General features: G+C 40.9%; 1 protein-coding gene across 1 annotated transcript in view; it reads right to left on the reverse strand.

Moving 5' to 3' along the window:
• mki67 (marker of proliferation Ki-67) overlaps nt 1-20,452 on the reverse strand; it is a 46,179-nt gene extending 25,727 nt beyond the window's left edge. The window contains exons 1-6 of the mRNA XM_080205627.1: nt 20,205-20,452; nt 13,032-13,143; nt 12,858-12,939; nt 12,652-12,767; nt 7,416-7,500; nt 2,735-2,816 (exon numbers count right to left, since the gene is read on the reverse strand). Coding sequence (XP_080061753.1) covers nt 2,735-2,816; nt 7,416-7,500; nt 12,652-12,767; nt 12,858-12,939; nt 13,032-13,123 — 457 coding nt within the window. The 5' untranslated portion in view covers nt 13,124-13,143; nt 20,205-20,452. The remainder of the gene's footprint in view (nt 1-2,734; nt 2,817-7,415; nt 7,501-12,651; nt 12,768-12,857; nt 12,940-13,031; nt 13,144-20,204) is intronic.
• Between the last annotated feature and the right edge of the window lie 5,687 nt (nt 20,453-26,139).

A 26,139-nucleotide genomic window follows, 5' to 3' on the forward strand; every position in this document is an offset into this window, starting at 1 on the left:
TAGAAGATAGGTAAGCTTTCTTTAAAAGTAAAAAATGTCAGCAAGATGCCTTCATAAGGAAAAGGATAAATGGATGGGGCAGTGTGAAATCCAAATATGACATCAACAAAAACATAAAAACTAGAAGGAGTAGGTCACTTGGCCCTTTGAGTCTGCTCTGCCATTCATTTTGATTGTGGCTGATCATCAAATTCAATATTATCCCACTCTTCCCTCCATATCCTTTGATCCCTTTTGCCCCAAGAGCTATATCTAGTTTCTTCTTGAAATCAGATGTTTGGGTCTCAACTATTTTCTGTGATAGTGAATTCCACACATTTACCACACTCTGGATGAAGAAATTTCTCCTTACCTCAGTTTTAAAAGGTTTACCACTTATCTTCAAACTATGACTTCTAGCTCTGGACTCCCCAGGTATTGGGAACATTCCTTCTGAATCTACCCTGTCTAACCCTGCTAGAATTGTATAAGTTTCGTCAAGATCCCCTCTCACTCTTCCAAACCCTAGTGAATATAATCCTAACTGACTCTCCTCATGACAGTCCTGCCATCCCAGGAATTAGCCTGGTAAACCTTCACAACACTCCCTCTACAGCAAGGATATCCTTCCTCAGGTAAGGACACCAAAACTGCATGCAATACTCCAGGTGTGGCCTCACCAATGCCCTATACAATTGCAGCAAAACATCCCTATACTCAAATCCTCTCATAATGAAGGCCAATATACCATTTGTCTTCTTTAGTGACTGCTCTACCTGCATACTTACTTTCAGCGATTGATGCACGAGAACACTAAGGTCTCACTGAGTATACATCTCACTCAATTTACATCCATTCAAATCATAATCTGTCTTCCTATTTTTGCTAATAAGGTGGATAACCTCACATTTATCCACACTATAGTGCATCCATCATGCATATTCCCACACACTTCGCCTGTCCAAATTGTGTCTGCATCCTCTTCACGGCTCATCTTTCCACCCAACTTTTTATCATTTAAATAGATGATTTGGAGTTGGGGACCAATTTTAGGTGACACAAAGATGAGTGGTAAAGCAAAGTGTGCAGAGGACACGGAATGTCTGCAAAGGGATATAGTTTAAGTGAGTGGACAGGAGTCTGGCAGATGGAGTACAATGTTGATAAATGTGAGGTCATCCATTTTGGTAGGAATAACAGCAAAACAGACAATTATATACGGTAAAAAAATTGCAGCTTGATGTGCAGAGGGACCTGGGTGTCCTCGTGCATGAATTGCAAAAAGTTGGTTTGCAGATGCAGCATGTAATTAAGAAAGGAAATGGAATTCTCTCCTTCACTGCTGGAGGAGATGGCGTTTAAAAACAGGGAGTTTGTGTTGTAGCTGTATAAAGATGCTGGTGAGGCCACACCTGGAGTACTATGTACAGTTTGTCTCCCTACTTGAGAAAAAGATATACTGGCAGTGGAGAAGATGCAGAGGAGATTCACTCGATTGATTTTGGAGTCAAGACAGTTGACTTATGAGGACAGATAGAGTAGACTGGGAATATACTCATTGGAATTTAGAAGAACGAGAGAGGGATCTCATCGAAACATAAAATTATGAAGGGAATGGATAAGATAGAAGCAGGGAGGTTGTTTCCACTGGCAGGTGAAACCAGAACTAGGGGGCATAGACTCAAAATCAGGCAGAGCAAATTTAGGACTGATTGAGGAGGAACTTCTTCACCCAAAGGATTGTGAATCTGTGGAATTCCCTGCCTGATGAACCAGTTGAGGCTAGCTCGTTGAATGTTTTTGAGGCAGAGATAGACAGATTTCTGATCAGGAAAGAAATTAAGCATTCTGGTGAGCGGGCAGGTAAGTGGAGCTGAGTGCATGAAAAGATCAGCCATGATCTTATTATTTGGCAGAGCAGGCTCGAGGGGCCAAGTGGCCTACTCCTGCTCCTAGTTCTTAGAAAATACATTGGGTTCCCTCTTCGAGATCATTAATATGTAATGTGAACAGTTTGAGTTCTAGCACAGATCCCTGCAGAACCCCACTGGTCACTGACTGCCAAACGGAAGAAGATCCATTTATGTCAACTCTTTGCTTCCTATTTGCTAACCAGCTTTCTATCCATCTCAAACAGCTGCCCTACATGCTTCAACTGGGCAATGTCCTTGGTGTTCACCTTAGTTCATAGAAATATGTCTTGTAACCTCGTCTGAAGTAATGGGTTGAGTACAAACACTTGCCTGCTTCAGTCTATTTTTTATTCATTCATGCACTACAAGCTTTCCAGGAGGACTAGAATTTATTATCCATTTCCAATTGTCCTCGGGAATGTGGTAATGAGACACCTACTCGAACTATTGCAGTCCATGTGATATAATTACACTCGGTATCAGGGCAATAGTCACTGGGATTTCGACCCAGTGACAACGAAGGAATCATAATATGGTTCCAAATCAGGACTGAACGCGACTTGGAAGAGAACCTGCAGATGGCATTCCTATACATCTTGTTGTCATTGTTCTTCTACGTGGCAGAGATTCTGGGTTTGTAAGATACTGCCAAAGAATCCGTGGCAAGTTGCTGCAGTGCATTTTGCAGATGGTGTTACTGTTGGATGGTCAATAAATGTCAACCTTGCCAGTGAGGCTCACATGCAAATCAAAAGATCCAGAAGTGTACTTGTAAAACATTTAGTTCAAAGTCATGATTTAACTTTTAAAAATGTATAATATATACTACAAGAAATACTAACCAGATTTACGTCCACTCGTTGACTGACGAGCAATACCAGAAGGTTGTGAACCGTCATCTACTCCCTGTTGAACATGAAGAACCTGTTAATTGAAACATTATTACATTAAAAGGAAGGAACAGTTAAGAGAGTCTTGAGAGTATAGCCTGAATAGGAAGGCATTGCCAAGTATTAGGAGGTTAATTTCTGAGGTAGAAGTACCCTGGAAGTAGGCAAATTAAGGCACTGACATTCAAAAAGGTTGATAAACTTCAATTCCACATAAAATAATGGAACCTTCAGGGGTAAATCTAATTTTATGTACAATAATCTAATAAATGTCAATGGGCATGGCTCCAGAGGAGAAAGCCATGCAACAATCAGAACTTATTGAAATAAAAGACAAGCAATGTAGAAACCTTGAATGTCTGCCCAAATTGTGAAAAGGCTCTGACGACATTGATACGATTCAGAGTAAATCACGAGAATCATTTTTTAAAAAAATGAATGCTCCAGTTAGAGAAGTAATATCAGATTGTGTAGATGACATTGAAGACAGTGTCCAGTGTTCATTTTTTTTAAAGCCACTAAACTTTCTAATTTATTTTAACTTAATCAAATTTGCTATTTAGGAGTGTCTATAAATTCCAAGGATACATTTCAGAAGCTATAGAATAAACCAAGCAAAGCAATGGAGAAATGAGTTTAAACACAGGTGCACAGTAGTGTGAAAGAAGGAAAAACGAAAAACATATCACATACATTAATTCACTTTCTGCTCCACCCTGGACATCATAATCTCCCACATTCCTAAACACAAGGTGATCATCCTTTGAGGACGTCAGTCTCAAGGTTGAAAAATACTCCCAACTCTGGAAAATGTGTTAGGAACTGTAACTCTAACAGGGTTCTCCTGCTCATCAAATATTTGGAACACAAGCTTGTCAACACTAACACACTGTTCTGCCAAAAAGACAAGTTTGAGACTTCCTGGAGACATCCGCAATCAAAGCACTGGCATGTGATCAACTATGTCATCATCCAACTCCGACACCAAAAGGGTCCAAAGCAAGGAAGAGTGCAGATGACAACTGGACAGACCCTCAGCTCAGGGATGTTCCTCTGTGTTGATCAAATTCCACCCTAAGCAATGGACGGTGAAGAAACAGCTCAGAAGAAAGATCAATGTTGAACAGCTTCAAGAACCAAGCATGCAAGCAAACCTCCAATAATGTCTTCACCAAGATCTCCAAGTCATACATTCTGATGGAGGGAGGGAAACTAAAAAGAACTAAAGACGTCACCTCAAGCTGTGAAGAAACCATTGGCTCCAAGACCAAGAAGTATCAAGACTGGTCTAACAAGAATGACCACATCACCCAAGACATCATCAACAAGAAGAGAAAAGCTTTCCACACCTGGCAAAGAGGAGAACTCATTAAACAGCAAAAGCAAAGCACAACAAGGAATTAGTGAAATCAAGAACCAATGGCAGACTGAGAAAGCTAAGGAGCTGCAAATCCTCGCTGATAAGCATGACACCCGATTTTTCCAGTGCCACCAAAGCAATATCTGGGACCTAACACCCTAGGCCTTAAACTACCGTGGAGTAAAGATAGAGCCATTTTATGAAACAGAAAATATCAGCCTTCGATAGAGAACACTTTAAAAGAACTCCTAAACTATGATAGAATCACACGAGATGTGTTTGAGGAAATCTCCAAACTCCCCAATGATCTTGGGCTCCCACAAAGCATAGATGAAGTTGAAGTTGCCGTTGCCATTTAGCACATGAAGAATGGAAAAGCTGAAGGAGTGGATTCCAGCAGAGTTTTTCAAACTTGAGTCCTGTGGAAAACCCTGTGAAAAGCTGCCTGCCCAGAGGAATTTCACAACATCATCCAACCCCTACTGAACCATGATATCAGAGACAGTCCTCACCGATGAGAATATGACAGAAACCTTTGAGGTCAAGACTGGAGTCAAGCAGGGATGTGTCGTCACCCCACCCTTTCCTCCATCTTCCTCATCATCATCCTTCACCTCGTCAAGAACAAGCTTCCCAGACATTGTCTCCAGGATGGATGAAAAATTTTTCAGCTTCAGCTAGTTGAAATTTAAGAAGAATATGAGACTGACCACTCATGGAACTTCAGTATTCAATGACACACTCACTCTCAGAAGAGAATCTCCAAGCTATGCTTTATGCCTTCGCGGAAACATACTGAAGATGTACGAGGCATGTTTTTTTTTAAACAGAGGATGGTGTATGTCTGGAACACTCTGCCAGGTGAGATAGTGGAAGCAGATACGATAGTGGGTTTTAAGAGGTGATTGGACAAATACATGAATAGGATGGGAATAGACGGATGTGGTCCTTAAAAGGCTAAGGGGTTTTAGTTCTGTTAGGCCTAGGTGCAGGCTTGGAGGGCCGAAGGGCCTGTTCCTGTGCTGTAACTTTCTTTTTCCTTTGAAGATTCGGTTTCAGCCTCCACCTCAAGACTCTAATCCTTTACCAACCCGCCCCAGGACGAGATCCAGTCAGAAGAGTATGAATGGTTTTGACGTTTTAGTGTGTAGGCTTCAGGCCAGCTGCTGTCACTCTGTCCCCTCAGAATTCAATCTTACCAGTCTCACCCTCCAAGATCAACCGAGAAATCTTCCCACAGATTTCCTCTGCCCGGGGAGCTACTCCTCATCTAAGGCTGACATCAACATGGAGATCCAACATCATATCCAATCTGCGAGCACACCTCCAAATGCTATGGATAAGTGTCTTCACCAACTGGAATATTTGTGTTGAGACTAAGATCCTCACGTAGCAGGCCGTCCTCCCAACACTTGGAAACCTAGACTACACACAGACGCCATCTCAAAGCATCAATGCCATCTGAGACAGGCTCACCACATCAGCTGGGGGGGGGACGCTTACCAACATGAGTGTCGTTAAAGGAGCCAAGAGTTACACTATCGAGACCGTGATCATCCAAAACCAACTGTTAGGCTGGCTACACGCTTAGGATGCCACATCCTGATGGCCAAAGCAAATCTACAATCAGTTCAAGAAAGCACCTGAATAAGAGGAAGGCAAAGGAAGCACTTCAAAAGACACCCTGAAGGCTTACTTCAAAAAAATACAATATGAATGTAAATTACTGGGAGACCCTTTCTCAGAAGAAACCTACCTGGTGGAACCTCCTGATCAAAGGGACACAATTCTTCAAAAGGCCAAATGGTAGGAGGAGTTCCAGAAAACAAGCCTGAGAAATGAGTGCCAGCAAATCAAGTCCAAGGGCCAATTCCACCTCCTGGAAACATCTGCCAAGTGTGCAGTCAGAGATGCGGCTTCAGGATCAGGCTCATCAGCCACGCAAGGACACACAGAACCTATGATCAGTGAGTCAGTTTCTAGGTGGACAATCACACTTGTAGGTGAGTGATCGCGGAAGAAATTGTTTTGCTACTCACAGGCTTTCGGAGTAAATTCAGAGGATGTTAAATTTCAACAACGTTTTAGGACTGGTTGCAAACTGGGTCAGGGATAGCAGGTTTTCTTCTTAACAAATGGATATTTGACAACAACCCCATAACTTTGAGATTTTTCTGGTGTTGTACTAAAAATTACCAAATTGTCTCTTAATTTCACAACTTGCAATTGAATTCTCACCCCTTGGCTTTCTTGTCCAGTACTGTAATTATTAGGTTATTATTATGTCTATTGGACTAATTGTTTCTACAGTGGCAAGAAACTGAAATAAATATATTGCACAGATGTCGTTCAAGATGATTTTAACACGGAGTTTAACACTTTTGACAGCCTATTTTAACTACTATAAATGTTGTATATTACTCATTTTGCCTGTTCACCTTTCCTTCAATAAATTTCCTTGATAGTTTAGAACTAAAAGGAGGTCTGATGTGATTACCACTTACTGCGGACAGAATACTCCTGCTGATGCAGATTTATTGCACTCATTAAAACATCAAAAGATTTTTCTATTCATTATTTATGGTATGTTGCTAAAAAGTTACCTACACAAAGAAAATACATACAAAGTCCCAAGGACTCAGCTGAGGCTGATCCAAAATAAGAAAGTAGAAAAGTAGTAAATGTATAACTAACAGATCAGAGGATAAGTAGTCTTGCAATCCAAGAGCAGCCACCTGCTGCAGAGATTGCGCCTGCCCACGAGAGAAAACTTCAGTCAACAACTGATCTTAGCGACAAGAGATAAGATCCTTTAGGTTTCACTTGTATCAGATGTCATCCAGTGGTCAGGTGATCAAGCAGCATTCACAATACCTATGAATTCATACTGGTGCACAGGTTGATTTGTTGTTGCAGCCTAACAGCAACTTATGAACCCATCCCAAGGAGACCTTTACAAGAGATCTGTGAGATATCCTAAATCAAAGCATTCTAGTGCAAAAAGTTCCAGTGTAGAGGACTTTTCTCTCCTCTTTACATAAAGAAAATCAATACTATTAGTAATTGTTTCTCCAACTCGCAAATTGAACAGTAACTAACTGGGTTAGTGAGAACAAAGGTGCACTTCCAAGTTTCCCTTCCAATAGATTACAGAAAGAAGCAGTCCATCTAAAGGAAATCTGAAATAGTTTAACTACTAGCAAAGATTGACACTGATAACGCCATCTTCTTCCCTGCTCCTTCATCCCCCCTGATAAAGATGCAGGTACATACTTGTAGAGTTTCATTCTTCAGGCTTGACAAACTCCGTCTTTTTCTTGGGCTGGTGTTGTGCACTGAATCCAAAGGGTATTCAAACCTAACACCAAAAGGGAAAAAGACACTCATATCCAGGAATTTTGCCACATTAAAGTATGCAATTGTTTCTACTGCATGTATTTATAGAAGTTGTAAGTAAATAAACAGAAAGAGCATGCCTTCATTGGCACCAAATAGTCCACCCATACTTCTATACCACATCTTATTCTGTTAACAGCATCTGCCAAAAGATATGCAAATTGACAATCAAGAAATATATAAAAAGTGTTCATTTTGCAGTGCCTTGAATACAGTGAACCTCTCATGGCAAGTCAACTAAAGGAATAGCCAGATCTTGAAAAACTTTTTGATGGAGACTTGCAGCAACCTGAATGAGGGATCAAGAGTTTATTGTTCATGCACAGGAGATAGGAATGCTAACAAAGTGCCAATATCAGAAAGACAGGCCAAGTTTAGGAACATATTTCAGGTGTAGGTTGGGATGAAGTCAGCGATTTGTCATACAAGGAAGAAGATTTTGAACTTGTTATGTTAGCATCAGTAAATTCAGGAGGAAGTGTTGCGGCAAACTGGAGTTTAAGAAGAATGAGATGCAAGACCAGAAAAAGTACATCTGAAAAAGACAGAAGATAACAGAAGAATGGATAAGAGCAAGATTGAGGCCAGGAGAAATTAAGGGCAGTACCGAAAAACAATCTGTAGTTCAACTAAAGATGTAATGGATAAAAAGATTGATGGAAATCTGAAGTTTAAAAAAAGGTTTATGGTGCAAGTCATTTGATCCAGTGCACCTGTAGCCCAGTTGTGCCTGGTAAAGATGATTGTGGACCGAGGTATGTTATAAGAGGAATGAGGAAAATGCATTTTTTTTGGTAAACAAATCTAGAATTACTTTGCTTCCAAAATACTGCCAATTTTAATAGTTGAAATTTTCAGTTTCTGGGTAAGCTTCCTCATGTAGTGCTGTTAATATAGTCACCATCCAATGCCACTTCAAAAAAGAAAAATGAACACTAATCAGAAGAGCAAGGGACTTATGAACATAAGAAATGGGAGCAGTAGGTCACTTGTCCCCTTGAGCCTGCTCCACCATTCAATAGTATCTGATCCAATTGTAACCTCAACCCCACGTTCCTCCGATCTCCAATAACCTTTTATCCACTCAATAATCAGCAATCTAGCTGTGTTGTGATGATACTGTGCTATTTTGTTATATTCTGTATTTAAGGTGAGGTTGCTTTAAGAAGAAATATTTTGTTACAAGAGTAGATTGGTCTGGGAGACATGCAGCAGATGCAAAGAATGTAGGCTAATAACTGATTTTAGCTAAGAAATGTGTAACTTTGTAGAGTTAATAGACCTTTTGTTTATTTAAGTTCTCCTGGATTTCAGACTAGTTTGATTGACAGAAAATACAAACAATTGCTGCCTGAAGAAAGCAATGCATCTGTCTCTCTCTCCAGAGGTGTTCTGAAATCTCCAAGACTAGTAACCCAAGTATGCCTATGTTTTGCTAAATAATTTTAAAGAGAGGTTTCGGTTATTGCTTAATAGGACCTCAGAGATAGAATTGTGTCTTGTCATGTTTAAGTATTGTTCAATTGTTAAAAGTTAATTGGTTTCAACTAAACTGTGTTCTTAAATTGTTTTGATAAAAGCTTCCTAGTTTGTCTGTAGAATCACGCCTAGAGTAAAACATCTTATAGCTAATGCCAAACTAGAAAATTGTTGGGGTCTACTCTGGCTTCACAAGATTTAAGCCCATTATTAAGGATGAGATTTCAGAATACTTGGAAGTGCGTGGTAAAATGTCAGCTTGGTTTCATCAAGGGGAGATCCTGCATGACAAATCTGTTAGAATTCTTGCAGAGGTAACAAGCAGGTTAGACAAAGGAGAGCCAGTGGATGTTACCTACTTGGATTTCCAGAGGCCTTTGACAAGGTAAGAGAAGAGCGCATGGCGTTAGAGGCAAAGTACTAGCATGGATAGAAGATTGGCTGACCGGTAGAAGGCAGAGGGTGGGGATAAAACATTCCTTTTCAGGAAGGCAGCAGGTGACTAATGTAATTCTGCAGGATTCAGCATTGGAACTTTTCATTTACATATCATTGTTCTAGATGAAAGAACTGAGAGCATTGTGGCTACGTTTACAGATGATACAAAGATAGGCAGAGAGACAGGTAGCATTGAAGAGGTGGGGAATTGCCAAAGGACTTGGACAGGTTAGTAGAGTGGGCAAAAAGTGGCAGATGGAATGTAACATGGGGAAGTGTGAGGCTATGCACAGTGGCAGGCAGAATAGAAGTACAGACTAATTTCTAAACGGGGAGAGAATTCAGAAATCGGAAACGTAAAGGGACTTGGGAATCCTGGTTAAGGATTTTCTTAAGATTAACTTGATAATTAGGTAAACAAATGCAATGTTCCCATTCATTTGGAGAAGATTAGAATACAAAAGCAGAAACGTACTGCTAAGGTTTTAAAAGGCTCCGGTGAGACCACATTTAGGATATTGTGAGCAATTTTGGATCCCGTACCGAAGGAAAGATGTGCTGGCCTTGGAGACGGTCCAGAGGAGGTTCACAAAAATGATCCCAGGAATGAGAAGCGCCTGAGGACTTCATGGAAATTAGAAGGATGAGGCGGATCTCACTGAAACTTACAGAATAACAGAAGATAGATAGAGTGAATGTGGGAAAGGTGAATCCATTAGTAAGATACTAGGATCCGAGTGCATAACTTCTGCAAAAAGGGACGACACTTTAGAACTGATTGAGGAGGAATTTCTTCAGCCAGAGATGGTGAATCTCTAGAATTTATTGCCACAGAGGGCTGTGGAGGCCTGACCATTGATTGTAAAGACAGATAGATAGGTTCTTGATTGGTAAAGGGATCAAAGGTTATGGGGAAAAAGCAGGAGAATGGAGTTGAGAAACGTGTCAGCCATGATTCAATGACAGATCAGACTCAATGAGCTGAATGGCCTAATTCTACTCCTATATTTTATGGTCTTATAACATACAGGATTTCTGATCTGGTTCCCTAATCCCACCTTAAAAATATTTGAAGATTCTGCTTCCACTGCCTTTTAAGGAAGAATTCCAAAGACTCTGGAGAAACAGTTTCTACTCATCTCTGTCTTAAATGAGAGACCCCTTATTTTTAAACAGTGACACCTGGTTCTAGATTCTGATAAGGGAAAACATCCACTACACATCAAACCTGTCAGTCACCTCTTACTCTTGTAAACTCTAATGGGTACAAACCTAACCTCTCCAATCTTTTCTCATAAGATAACTTGCCCATTCCTGGGATTAGTCTAGTCCGAACAGCTTCTAATGATTCACATATTTTCTTAAATAAGGAGACGACCAATCAAAAACTCCAGTAAATTTGTTATTGGTTTCCTTATGACAGACGTCAGAGTAACTGATCTGTAGTTTTCTGCTTTCTGCCTTGCTTCCTTTTTGAATGAAAGGAGTTACATTTGTTATCTTCCAATCTAATGGAACCTTCCCCAAATCTAGGGAATTTTGGAAAATTAAAACCAATGCATCATTTCTCTCATCAGCCACTTACTTCAAGAGTTATCCGGTGACATTTATCTAGACCAAGGGATTTGTCAGCTCGGATGATGTTTGTATCCTCTATAGTGAAGACTGGTTCAAAATAACTCTTTAATTAATGTGCCATACCCTGTTTTCCCCATTATCAATTCTGCAGATGCACTTTCTACAAGACCAATGCTCACTTTGCTAACTCTTGTCTTATTTAAAAATAGAAAACTAAGTGCCCAATGGGCAGGAATATGAGAGCTTTTGCTGCCTTCTTTGGGCAAGCTTTGTTTAATGAAACATGATTCTGGTGTGTGGGGAGAAGAGATGCATGTGCACTGTCCCCCAACCCCATGTGCAGCTCAACCCACTCTCCCCATGGGCAGCCCCAATCACCTCTTTCCTCCCAACCCCATCAATCTCTAATGCAAAATGCACAGCAGACACTTCCCCCAGGTGCCCAGTGGGCAGTGCCAGGCTGGCATCACCCCTGACCCTGATCTGCCCACTGACAGCAAGGATTGAAGCTGGTCCCCTTTGATGGGGAAATTGTCCCAGAAGCTCTTACTACCTGTCTTTACATTACTATCTAGCTTGCTTCTGTAGGAGTTCTTCCCTCCTCCTCAATCATTGATGTATTTATATTCTGTCCAATCTTCTAGCCTGCCACTCAGCTTCGAATATATGCTTTCTTTAAACTTAATACCATCTTTAACTTTTTTAATCTAACCACAGATGATGAGACCAAAGCAATAGGTTGTAAATAAGCTTTGGAAGGTGCTTTGACTTTGATCCCTGAGATCCACTCCTGTTCTGCTAGAGGGAGAGGTGGCCTATAGACAGTAATGGCAGCCATTATTTGCGATAGATGTACTCAAAAAGATACTTTCCCCTCAAGAAACTCTGGTGGGGAAAGAAGCCAACCTTGTATATCACCACAAATGGCAAAAATTATACTTAAAAGATTTTTTGGTAAATATAGTTTTGTATAAGCCGTGTTTTCTTTAGAATTGCCTTTTACTTATGGAATTTTATTCATGAAGCTCATTATATTTTTGAATTAAAAACCCCTTCACTTGTACAATAATTTCAGTCTCACCACAATTGTCATTTTTGCAATGCCACATCTGTCTAATGGCATTGAATATCAAGCATCAGCTATGAAATTTTTTTTGACACCTCCATACTGAGCTTTTCATCGACTGAGGATACATTTCATTTCCTACTAACATATCCTCTTCTGTACATTTTCCAAAGAAATAAACAAAGCATTTCACTTTTTTTTAAATCTGAACACTGGCATCCATTTTAAAGTTAGAATCAACAATGGAAAAATTGTTTGGTAACAGGTTCTAAAATGAGACTCAGTCACCTGTGACCAGATGAAGCTTTAACATTGATACATGAAATATGGAAGATCTGCAGCAATATATACTTGACCAAGCCCAGAAGCTGATCCTTGTTGATAGCTGGACAGGATAACTTGATAACATAGCAAGAAATAATTAGTAAACATTTAAATATTTCATTATTGACAATACTTTACAAAATAAACAATGGAACGTCAGTGTTACCTTCCTATCAATGATATAAACTATTAAAACAAAAAGGTTGAGTTTTATTTGGATCCTCTTACCTGAAAGATCGATCAATAATGGTGAACACATCACGATGCTTTAGACGTTCAGAATGAAGAACAACTTTGCCATTCAAATGTGTTCGATTCACTTCGCTCAAATTAGTTAAAATTACCTGTAAAGCAAAAAGTAACATGTCTAAAATGTAGGTGGGAAGCTCTACACTGAAGAATTAAAGCCAAATAACTAAAATATTAAAAATTACCTCATTATTTTCATTCACTTCAAGCTTACAATGTTCTTTCGAAACATGAGGCAATTGGATACGGATGTCACAGTCAGTTTTCCTAAAGATACCAAATCACAGATTAAATAAGAACATTTATTTATTTGTAGGTCAGTTATGTTTGGAAACATAGATGCAGGACATAACCCTTACCTTCCAAACAAACATGAAGATGATGTCAAAGGAAAATTATATCCATCTGCTCCAGTACGCTTGATAACTATAATTTTACCATAGAGCGGCATTTTCAAACACAACTTCTTACCTGCAAACAGAGGAATTCAATCGTGAAAATTTGAATAGGGAAATACTTAGATACTCGTTATTTTAAACAACACTTTTCCCAAAGTGTTCAAAACATAACTGTTCAGTGATATCAGCAATACATGCACATATTACCTTGTATGACTACGTCAAAAGTAAACTACATGTTTTTCCTGAAATAGAAAAATGAAATCCTCACATTCCCTTAAGCATAGTAATATAGAAAGATGCAACAATCTTAACCACTTAAGATTGCAGCACAAATTGTCACCAAACTGCATGGATTTCAAATCCGGTCCAAGTCCTGAAAAAAAATTGCTGATAGCAGCCATCTTTTGTCCGAGTTATTTTAAAAGATACATTGAAATTATAATGCACCTGAAATTCAGATGAACATTAAATAAACTACATGGTGATTGATGATACTGAAAGTTAAACACCAGCCTGAAATATGTCCTGGCAACATTAGTGAAATTTCTTACAGTGTAGGTATACAGCACAAAACAATTAACTGAACAATTTTTGGACATCCCCCAAACATCATAGGTTAGGAGATGTGGCCCTCAGAAAATATACTTGTATTTGGAAGATTGAGGCAACAGAAGTAACTAAACAGCTGATACGCTTCTTTTAGTTTGAATGTAGAAAGTCCAGGGCCTGAGCAGCAATCCACAAAGATGCAAAACTAATTATGTTTCTTTATTCCAATGACGTAAGAGCAGAATTTTTATTGCACATTTATAATTCCAACAACAAAATAGGCAAGGTAAGTTTAGCATAAACAACCAAGTAGTCCATACCCACATGCAGCAAGAACTGAACATTCAGATTGGGGCCAATAATTATAAATAGCATTCATGGCAGGTGCTCAGCTGTGGTCAACTCTAACAAGATTGTCTAACCATATACCCCCACTTCACATTCAGAGGGTCTTTGTTATCAGTCTTTTTAGCACCATACATTAGTGAATTTAGCACCATACATTGGGTCTCAATCTTGATGAGGGGGAGCCAGTGGATGTGTTTTATTTAAACTTCCAGAAGGCTTTCAACAAAGTCCTACATAAAAGATCATCTCAAAATTAACACACATACGATTGGTGGTGGGGAGGTGATAGTGTACAAAGATAGAAAGAAAACTGGTTGGCAGACAGGAAACAAAAAGTAGGAATAAACAAGTAATTTTCCAAATGGCAGACAGTGACTATCAGGGGTCAGTGGTAGGGTTTCAGCAGTTTGCAACATACATTAATTTAGATGAGGGAATTAAATGTAATATCTCCAACTTTGCAGATTACACTAAGTTGTCAGGGGGTGGGGGTGAATGGCAAGGGGGATGCAGAGATGCTTCAGTATGATTTAGACAAATGGAGTGAGTCTGCAAATCCATCACAGATGCAGTATAATGTGGATAAATGTGAGGTCATCCACTTTGGTTTCAAAAACAAGACAGATTATCTGAATGGCTATAAATTAAGAGAGGGGAATGTGCAACGAGAGCTTGGTGTCCTCATACCAGTCATTTAAAAGTAAACATGCAGGTGCAGCAGGCAGCAAAGAAGGCAAATGGTATGTTGGGCTTCATAGCGAGAGGATTCGAGTACAGGAACAGGGATATGTTGCTGCAATTATACAAAGCCTTGGTGAAACCACACCTAGAAATCACGTCTAATTTTGGAAGGTTGTTCTTGCCATAGATGGAGTGCAGAAAAGGTTTCCCAGATCAATTTCTGGGACAGTGGGACTGATCCAAGAGGAGAGATCAAGGCTGTTAGGATTATATTTGCTGGTGTTTAGAGGAATGAGGGGGGATCTCATAGAAACCTATAAAGTTCTAATAGGACTACACAGGATAGATACAGGATGGGTGTTCTCAATGGTGGGGGCATCATAATCTAAGGATACAAGATAAATTTTTTAGGACTGAGATGAGGAGGAATGTTTTCACCCAGAGAATGGTAAGCTTGAGGAATTCCCTACCACAGGAAGGAATTGAAGCCAAAATATTGTATGTTTTAAAGGAGTTAGATACAGCTCTTGGGGTGAAGGGGAAAGGAGATGGGGAGGAAGGCGGGATCAGGCTAACGAGTTGATCAGCCATGACCATAATGAACGTGGAGCCAGTTTTAAGGGCTGAATGACAGAGCCAGTTTTAAGGGCTGAATGGCATACTCCTGCTTTGATTTTCTGTTTCTACATTTACCATTGAGGAAAAACCTCAACTGGACCACACAAATAAAAGCAAAATAGGATAAAAATATTGCTGATCTGGAAATCTGAAATAATAACAAGGGCCAGGTAGGGGAAGTCACGGATAAATAGAAGGTGGGAGAGATTAAATAAAAAAAATCAAAGCTTTGACAAACGTCAATTCTTTTCTCCTTACAGATGCTGGCAGACTTGCTGAGATTTTCCATCATTTTCTCTTTTGGCTTCCTGATCTTAAGTTGTTTAATTCAAATGTTGGGTGCAAAAGGCTGTAAATTGTCTAATTGGAAGAACAGTTCCTGCTCAAGTTTACTTTGAATTCACTGGAACATTGCAGCAGTCTGAGGGCAGAAATATGTGTGCAAGCAAGGTAGTCAAATAAAATGGCAAGCAACTGAAATATCATGATCATGCTTGAGAACTGAGCAGAAGTTGTCTGAAAAAAAGTCACCCAATCTGCGTTTGATCTTCACAAAAGAGACCACATGGTGAGCAGAAAATACAGTATATCTAATTTAAAGGAATACAAGTAAATTGGTGCTTCACTTGAAGTGTTTGGGGCCTGGAACAGTGAAGAAAGAAGAGGTAAAAGCACAGGTGTTACACCTCTTATGATGGCCTGTGGGACCATGAAAGACGCGTTGGGGGTGATAAATGAGTGAATCAGGGTGCTGTGGAGGGATCTGTCCTTTTGGAATACTGACAGTGTTGGAAAGGGAAAGTGTGTTTGATGGTAGCAGAAATGGTGGGGAATGGTCCTTAGTGTGGGGGCTGGTAGAGTGAAAGTGAAGACAAGTGGAATACTAGCACAGCTCTGGGGAAATGGGGAAGGGGCAAGGACATGAAGTGTGGGCAATTGGTTGGACACAGATTAGGGCCATCAACCACAGACAGGGAAAGGAATCCTCAGGTGAGGAAAGAGGAAAACATGGCAGAAGCAGCATTTGGAAGGTAGCATCATCAGAACAGATGCAACAGAGGCAAGATGTAAAGAAGTGTAGTCACGCAAACATGAATTAGAAGTAGGGGTTGGCCATTTGGTCACTCAAGCCTGCTCCACTGTTCAATAAAGCGATTGTGACCGCAACACCATTTTCCCATCTACCCCTATACCCTTTGAAACCCTTGTTAATCAAAAATCTAACTCAGTCTTAAAATGTATTCAATGAGCCTGCCTCCGCTGCTGAGAAATAATTCCATAATTAATGAACTTCAGAAATGATTTCTCCTCTTAAATGGAAGACCTTATTTTTACACTGTATCCCCGAGTTCTAATCTCCCCCACAAGAGGACACATCCTTGCAACGTCCACTCTGTCAGGTCCCCTCAAGATCTTTTTGTTTCAATAAGATCACTTCTCATTCTTTTAAACTCCAATGAATACATTTGCAACCTTTTCTCAAGGCAATCCTTTCATCCCAGGAATTAGTCAAGTGAACATTTGCCACACGGCTTTGAATGCAAAACATCCCTTTTACGTTTCATTTGTCTTACAATAAGCAACATTTTATTTGCCTTTCCAGTCACTTGCTGTACATGCATACTACATTGCCCTGGTTCATGTATATGGACATGCAGATCCCTCTGTACTGCAAAGTTCTGCAATCGCTCACTATTTAAATAACATGCTGCTGTTCTATTCTTCTTGCCAAAGTCAACAAATTCATTTTCCGACATTATATATCAAAATTTTGCCCACTCACTTAAATCCATTTTTGTCCATTCTGCAGACTCCTTACATCCTCGTCGCAAGTTATTCCCCTGCTGGTCTTTGTTATCAGTAAATTTAGCACCATACATTGGGTTTCAATCTAAATTATTGATACAGATTTTGCAAGTAGTTGAGCTTTAATGTGATTCTTGTAGCACTCCATGAATTACATTTTGCCACTCTGTGCCCTACTTCTAGTTCGCTAACCAATCCTCTATCCACACTAGTACGTTACGCCCCCCATATCATGAGCTCTAATTTTGACTAACTGATTAATTTTTCCAGTTCCAGGAGCGCCAAGAGTCAATGGTGCACAAGCAATAAATATTGGTTCTGCCAGTGATGCCCACATCCCATGATTTAAAATACAGCAAATGCTTGATGACAGTAGGTACAGTTTACCTAGTATTCACAACTGTTATCTTTGAAATAAATAAATCAGGGGAAAAAAGTAGGTTGTCTTACCACTTTGCTGTCAATAAGTCTAACAAATAACCACATTTACCAAAAGGGCAAAATCTTGTGGAAACAACTGCAGCCACTCCCACCAGCTAGACCCTCACATCTGTGTCACCTTTCAGGACGGTCGTACTTGACAGGCCAGCAGTAGCTCTAACCTGGGATAATGGACCCATAGGCACAAGTTCTGCATGCCAAAGAACTGCCAGACAATCAGAGGCTAGCAGCTCTTCTGTACCAAGCAGTACCATGGGGGAGGTGGTGGCTGCTAACAGTACTTCATTCGCCTGAGGCCCAGGAAGAGGGACCCAGGCACTGGTGAGTGAAGATAGAAGGGGGAAGACATCAACAGCAAGGGCAAAGTGGCCTCCTGACTTGATACCAGATTCCTCAATCAAGCAGCATTTTTAAAGTAGAGCGCCCCACCAAACTCAGGGTTTATTGCTGACCATAAAATAAGTTGCACTACATTAGATTTTTTATAAAACTAATGCTTTCATTGCACACAGACCAACAGGTTATTTAAAAATGCTAAGAGTTTCTTAAAAAAAAAACAAAGCTCACCATGGAGAGGTAAACATAGGAGGAATAGAGTTCCAGATTGATCTGCTTATTAATAGCATCCTCACAGTCCTTGTGGTAGTTCTGACGCTCTTGGGAAGTGCACAAGATTCCACTCAGCTATCATAAGTTCATTCAATCAACCCACATGATACTTGAGTAATTTAAACTTTTCTATTGGATTTAGCCAAAGTATCTTTTGAGTCGCCACAAACTGATTTTTCTCACTGTTATCTATCTTTCTTAACCAACTCCTTGTTGAAGGAACACAATGAATTGACAAAGTAATATAACAAAGAAGTCAGGAAAATATGGATTAATTGCAGTATTCATGAAAGTGTGGCAGTACTAAATTGGACAATTTTACACACAGTCAATGGAATTTATATATCACTTTTAACAGCATAAATCTATGCAGTATTAAACATTTGGCCGTGTAAAATATTGAGATAAGGACCGGTGGCCAAAATTTTGGTCAAAGAGGTAAATTCTGTCTTTTAGAAGCAGAGATTTAAAAGGAAAATTCCGGGTCTTTGGGCCAGACAGCACACCTATATCGCTGGGAGAAAAAAATGAAATGTCCAAGAGGCCTTTTTGGAAAGGTGAGTTCTGGGAGAGTTCAATGGCTGGAGAAAGTGGCAAAAGGAGTAAGAACAGGACTTTGGAAGAATTTGAAAACAGGTAAGAATTTTTTTTATTTGATGCTGCTTCCCTAGGCATTAACGTCAGTTAGCGAGCACAGAGGCAAACAGGACTTTAAGCACGTCAGAATGAATTCAGGTTTACAGAGGGAGTTGATATCAGAATAGTCAAACCTTGAACAGGTACGAGTGGGCGTTTTGGGCGGTGCACGAGCTGAGACAAGAGGCGGGCGAAACTGAGCTAATAGCAAACAACTTTTGGGTAACCATTTACGTACGTGGCATTTCTGTACGACAGTAAGAAGTCTCACAACACCAAGTTAAAGTCCAACGGGTTTATTTGGTAGCAAACGCCACTGTGATCCCCACTCACCTGACGAAGGGGAAAAGCCCCGAAAGCTAGCGGTGTTTGTTACCAAATAAACATTTAACCTAGCGTTGAGAGATTTCTTACTGTGTTTACCCCAGTCCAACGCCGGCATCTCCACATTTCTGTACGAGCCATTTCTTTTAGCACGAGTAGGGTCTTCTTTACTCATGCCTGTTATCCACTTGGGATTTGTATTCCATTTAATCTTCACCCATCAAAAACGTTATCCAGGTGTTGCAGGGTCAAAACAAATCACAGACAGCACCGTTGTACTCTAATTTAGCACTGACAAGACAAAAACATGCAGTTCCCTGATACCCATTTTACTTACCGAGCAGGAAACTGAAAGGGTGGACGGTGGAGTTAGCAGAGGAAAGGGCACGAAAACACAAAAACAGGCAAAATAAGCAACTGTAGATAAAGATAAGAGTGGGAATGGTATTCCCCAGAGATCTTGCCCACTGTCACGGGCGAGGTGGGATATAAACGACACCCACTCACATTTGGGAAAGATAGAGTGCGGATTAGCATTTCGAAAAGAGAGGACTCCCTCCTTGGCTCGGCCGTGTTGGGGGGGTGGGGGGCAAGTAAATAAATCTAAGAGAACGGCATGTTCAGCCGCCTCACCTCGCGGTTTCCTGTAATATTTTACAAATACTTGGCGGATCACTATTATTTAAAAGAAAAACGGTAAAATAAAACGCCATGTTGTAAATGGGGGTGAGAAATAGAGAATGTAAATAATGTCAAATTACATGGGGAATACGTTTAAAAAAAAACAAATTACAGAAGGATGTCGGCAGCTCCTTACACCGAAACCCCCTCGAGGGACAGAAGTTCACTTTCCAACCCTAACAGTGGGCGAGGGAATTGAAGCATTTCGAACACAAGGGGGAAGAGACGCTGCAGAAACAATACTTTTCACGCTACACTAATACATATGACAACCATAAATCAACTCGACAACGAGCAGAAATTTAAAATAAAATGCAGACATGCATAAAACCCGTATATAAAACGTTGCAATCCCGATGAACACCCCGCCTGCAAAGACTGCGGGTCCACCTCCCACGTTTCCCTCTCAGAACACATCTTTCGCTGACTGCAACTCACCTGTTAGACCAAGTTTTAAATGTCCATTCGGCTGGGATGTTAAATCGATATTTAATTTCTCCCCCTGGCTGGAGTGTACTGGGCGATCGCAGAGCTCCGCCAAACCCTCCCCTCAGCTCTCGCTTCCTCTGCGCGTCTGACAGTTATCACCGGCCCTCACACCCCAACCGTCAGCCCGCAGCCGCACCCTACCCCGGCAGTGCCCGGAGAGGACTAATACCTTCACCGAAATATTAGACTGAAGGAAAAAAAAATGTCAGCCACTACCGAATAAATGGAGTATTTTCTTAATTTCTTCCCCCCTCCCTCCTCCCCTGCTTTCCCAACTCTAACGGTTAAATTTTAAATCCCCCAGGGCGCCGCGCGCCTTTCCTGCCGGTTTTAAAAAAAGCCGTTTGAATTCTGGCGCCAAATGACCCAATTGGCTGATGGTCCGCTGACGTTCTTGTTCGGGACCAATCGGCTTAAAAACCTGACACGCAGGCATTGCGCTTGCGCTGGCCGGAGGGGTGGGATTGTGGGAGCTGTTGTTGTTGCGGTGCGTTTGAAATCGGATGGAGCGGGTTTCAGTGAGTGCAGATTCAGATACTCGCCTATTCGCAGTTGCCTCTCTTAGAGTGAAAAGTTGCACTTAATGTTTTTTAAAGTAATCCAGCATCAGAAATTGCATGGAAACCTCACGTTTCTTAAGCTTATAGAATCGCTATTGTGTAGTGAGGCCATTCAGCCAATCGAGTCTGTACTGGCTCTCGATAGAGTGTCATACCCAAACTTTCTGTCCAAAAACATGCAGTACGTTTTACTCACCGTGTAGGAAACTGAAAGGGCGGACGGTGGAGTTAGCAGAGGAAAGGACATGGAAACACAATAAAACGGGCAAAATAAGTATCTGTAGACGAAGTTAGGGGTGGGAATGACGTTCCGCAGAGATCTTGCCCACCGGCACGGAGAGACGGATATAAACAACACCCACTCACATTTGGGAAAGATAGAGTGTGGATTAGCGTCTCAAAAAGAACGGGCTCCCTCCCTGGCTCGGTCGGGCGGAAGAGGGAGGGAAGAGATGGAAGGCAAATAAATGCACCCCCTGCCATCTCTAACACCACACATTTACCATGGCTAATTCACCCTAACCTACACGTTTTGGGACATGAAGGGGAAATTTTAGCATAGCCAATCCACCTAATATGTCTTTGTGTGGGAGAAAACCCAAGCAGACATGGGGAGAACGTGCAAACTCCACACAGTGAGCCCAACTCTGTGGTGCTGTGAGGCAGCAGTGCTAACCACTGTGCCACCCACTGGAGTTAACCCACCACTCTGCCCCTGAGTTTCAGATACTCACTGAACCCAAGTCACCTCCTTTCACAGTGAGAAGTTATCTTTCTAAAGAAGGTGCAGCATCAGAAACTGCTAGATACACTCATTTCTCAGTTCAGTTCCTGCAGTGCGAAAGGAAGCCATTGAGTCTACACCAATTCTCGACTGAATGTCTTATCCAGGCCTATGTTCCTCCAGCCTACTCCTGTAACCCTGCACATTTACCACGCCGCTAAGAGGTAATTTAACATGGCCAATCCACCCAACCTGCGTATCTATGGAAGGAAACCAGAACACCCGGAGGAAACCCAGACAGTTGGGGAGAGTATGCAAACTGTGCACAGCCACCCAACACTGGAATTGAACTCTGGTCCACAGTGCTGTGCGGTAGCAATACTAACCAATGTGCCACCTGTTGGATGTACCCCACTCCTCCCCCGAGGCATCAGATTCAAATACTTACCTATCCATAGTCACATCTTTCAGAGTGAAAAGTTGCACTTCATTAAAAAAAATTCAGCATCAGAAGTTGCTGGAAACCCACATTTCTCATAGAACCCTACAGTGCAGAAGGAGGCCATTCAGCCCAATTGAGTCTGCACTGACTCTTGACAGTGTTTTACCCAGGCCCTCCTCCCCAGTCTATTCCTTGTAATCCTGCACATTTATCCTGTTAATGTACCCTGACCCTACATGTCTTGGGACACTAAGGGGCAATTTAGCATGACCAATCCACCTAATTTGCGCAAAGACTGAGAGGAAACCAAAGCACTTGGTTAAACCTCTGCTGCCATAGACAGGCACTATTCACAAAGTCTGAAAAAGGAAAGGGGAAGTTGCATTCAAAAAATAACAAACACGCTCATGAAATGATAGAACTCAATCTAATAAATAGTGCTGAACTGTTTTCTGTATTGGATGTACCTTTAAATTGATGTTTCTGAACGTAGGAAGAACATCGAAGGAATTCTAACAGGAAATTCCAGCATTGACAGCTCTATCCTTGAAATTCCATGGACCCTCCAAAGGGGATGGATTTCTTCCTCCTGCTGATCCTACACCAGGCTTTGGGGACTGTATAAGCACCCAAGTGGTCAAAGATAAACAAATGTTTGACACAGACTGTAATATAAAAGCAAAATTTTGTGGATGCTGGCATCTGAAACAAAAACAGAAAATACTGCAAAATTTCAGCACATCTGACAGCATCTGTGGAGAGAGAATAAAGCCAATGTTGAAACGTTGGCTCTATTATCTCTCCACAGATGCTGTTAGATGTGCTAAAATTCAATGCTGACAAACTTTGTGGAGGTATTGTTCAAGCCAGTTTGTGCTTGCTGTCAGCAGATGCAGGTGTGATGAGGTTCATTAGGTTTGAAAAGTCTGTCCAGGCACGTGTCACTGACTCCTTAGAGGAGTAGCCATCTGTACTCCCCCATTCTCCTGTTTTCCCCTGCTTTCTCATCCCAATTTCCAGTTGGTTAACCATGTCTACCTCCTTCCTGTCCTGCACATCCACTGCTGGTACTGAGGCCTTTGTTGACAGATCAACAATTATTGCCTCTCTCTGCACACCCCTTTTGAATGATGATTCACTGACAAACAAGGACCTTGACACTATGACCTTATTATAGATGATTGTATTGACATTATAACCTGATGAAAACTTGGTTTCTGGATAACAACAAATTCTCTTTACTGAAATTCTCCCTGCCACATTCCTTCCTTTTTATTCCCCATTGCCAACAGTTATCAAGAGGGCTGTTCACTCAGTCACTTTTCCCATCTTAAGACAATCTCATCCTCTGTCTCTGTTGCTCCCTTTTCTCCTTGCTGCTGAGTACTACTAAGATAAAGTCAGGAGTTTTGCATATTATGACAAGTGTCAATTTGTTAAGATTACAATTGTCAAGTGTCTTTAGGCTGGAAGTAAGCAAAATATTTTTCACCACCTCGAGTTGTGGATGCTTATACTGGGCAATCTGTAAAAAGCAAGGTTCCCTTTATTTCTCTCTCTTGCTCCCACTCTGTTGTCTCTATTTCTCAGTACTCATTTCGGAATGAGTAGTTATTTTTCAATAAAAATCTTCATTTGTCACATGGATCTTAATTTTTGTTATACTTTCTCCATATTATGTTTTTCTTTCTATTTTTCCCCATCAGTTTTCTCTTATCATTTTTGTGATATTTGTTTCTTTCCCTTTATCAGTCTGATATCCCACACCCCAAAGATGTGCTCTTAGGCTAATCGGTTTCCACCAAATTGACACTATTTCTTCCCTGAATCTGACTGAGTAGGGTCCCATTCGTAGACATGCAGGGTAAAATAGGTGTAGGGTGATGCGGCGGCACGGGCTCGTTGGGCCGAAGGGCCTGTTTCCCGTGCTGGGTTGTTCTTTGTTCTTTGTTCTTTCTTTGATTCATTACAGATATTTATTTATCTTTGCCGTTGATGCATGTTTGCCCCAACTTTGAAAGAGATAGGACTGAGCACTGTTGCTGTTCCTAAAGTCTGGAACTTTTTCTGTAACTATTTGTGTTTGCTCAGATACATGAATTTCTACTGAAAGAGACTGAACTGATACCCCAACTGACACTAATATATTCAGCCACAGATGGCTGAAATATGTAAACTGCTCACAGATACAGATATAATTCCACTTTGTTGTAGGTTTCCTGAGTACCTATTGTACTTTACCCAGATCTGCAGATTATTGAATGTAATAATTGCATGATTAAATCTTGGGTCTGCTTCCCAAGCTGTTATAGTTTTTTACACTGGAAATGGACAGGCTCCTGCACATTTTGCTCATTTGTATGTCCAGTCTCAGAATGTCGGGGAATTCAGATGTCAGACGAACACCATAACATATCGGTCATAAGCCGAGAACAGAATAATCACAGACCTGTTGGAGTATAGAATCATCAAGTGAAACAGCACAAGAAAACCAGAGGTGATATGCGAAAAATCTTTTTTACGATATGAGTGGTGCTGGCAATTTCAATTCTGGCTTTGAAAAGGTAATTGGACAATTATTTAAAGAAAAAACAAATTCCATGGCTTCCAGAAAAAGGCGATGGAGAGGGATTAGTTTAGTTGCTTTTAAGGGTGATTACATGGACACAGTGAGCCAAATAGCCTCCTTCTGTGCTATAATCATTCGATAATTCTATGAGCTGGGTTTAACAGAGCGTGGTAGTTCCTCACAAAAACATCAATGGGTGGAGCAAAATCACAAGTTTGATCGTTGCCAATTGAGTTGAGGTGAGATTTCTGTCCCGTAGAAACCAAACGTCCTGCCTCAGGAAGCTGCCAGTGAATTAGCAAAAGCAGTTATTTAGTACTGACAATGTCATTCAATGCATTGCCATAGCCAGTACTGCAGTCAGGATGAGATGAGGTCACCTTCGGATCCAGCCCCACAGGTGACATCAGGGTCTCACTGAGTGCCGTTCAGGCAGACAAAAGGCCAATGGCAGTTTGGAGGCAGGGGCCCCACTTCCTACCAGCTAGTACAATCAAACCTGCCAGGTTGGATGCTTGGTGTGGACCTCTCCCACAGCCAGATAAATCCAAGCAATGCTAGGATAAGGCCCATAAGTGGAAAATAATTGCCCACTTAATAAATGGCTTCGCCTGGCCTACTTTTGGATGGGATGCCCAATGATCCCCTTGCTGGTATAATTATATAGGAGCATGCAGATAGGCAGTTGACAGACCATTCACTGGATCTAACCTGCCTCCCTACCTTCAAACCCACCAGTGTTTAATCCAGCCCTTCTAAAAGGAGGCCATTCATCCTATTATACCTATGTCAACTTTTTTTTTAAAGCTATCAAATTAATCCCACACTTTTGCTCTTTCTCCATAACGCTGTAATTTTTTTCCGTCATATTTTTATGCAATTCTCTTTTGAATATTACAATTGAAACTGCTTCACCATTTTATGCAATGCATTCCAGATCATCATAACTTGCTGTATAAAAATAACTCCTCGTGGCACCTTTTTTGTGAATAACCTTAAAAATCTGTTCTCCCTGGTGAATGTCCCTTCTACCACTGGATACATTTTCTCCTTATTTAGTCTGTCAAAACCATTTTTAATTCTGAACATCCCAAATCTTAACTGCTGTAAAGAGAACATCTCCATTCTCTCCATATAACTTTAGTCTTTTATCCCATGATAGCATTTTGATATACCTCCTTGCACTTCACCAATACTTCTGGAAAATGTAGCACCCAGAATAGAACATAGTATTCCAGCTGAGTCCTCAAGCAGTGTTTTATAAAGGTTAAATGGAACTTTTTGAATTTTGCACCTTGTTTCTCTGTTAATATGGCCAAGGACCTCATATGCATTTTTCCACACTTCAAATTGCCCTGCCACTGTCAAATATTTATGTGCATTCACCCCATGGCCATAGATCTCTCTGTTCCTGCACCCACTTTAAAATTGTATCATTTAGTTTATATTTCTTCGCTCATTCTTCTTTCCAAAATCTATCGCAATCCCTGGGGGCGATTCTCCCAAAAGTGCTGAATTAGTGGGGAAAACTGTTCTAAATCCCTACTGTTTTGTCAGATCAGCTTCTCACCTGAATCTCCACACTCTGT

Source organism: Carcharhinus amblyrhynchos, chromosome 17, assembly GCF_965287045.1.
Source record: "Carcharhinus amblyrhynchos chromosome 17, sCarAmb.v2.hapA, whole genome shotgun sequence".
In the NCBI taxonomy this organism is placed as follows: Eukaryota; Metazoa; Chordata; class Chondrichthyes; order Carcharhiniformes; family Carcharhinidae; genus Carcharhinus; species Carcharhinus amblyrhynchos.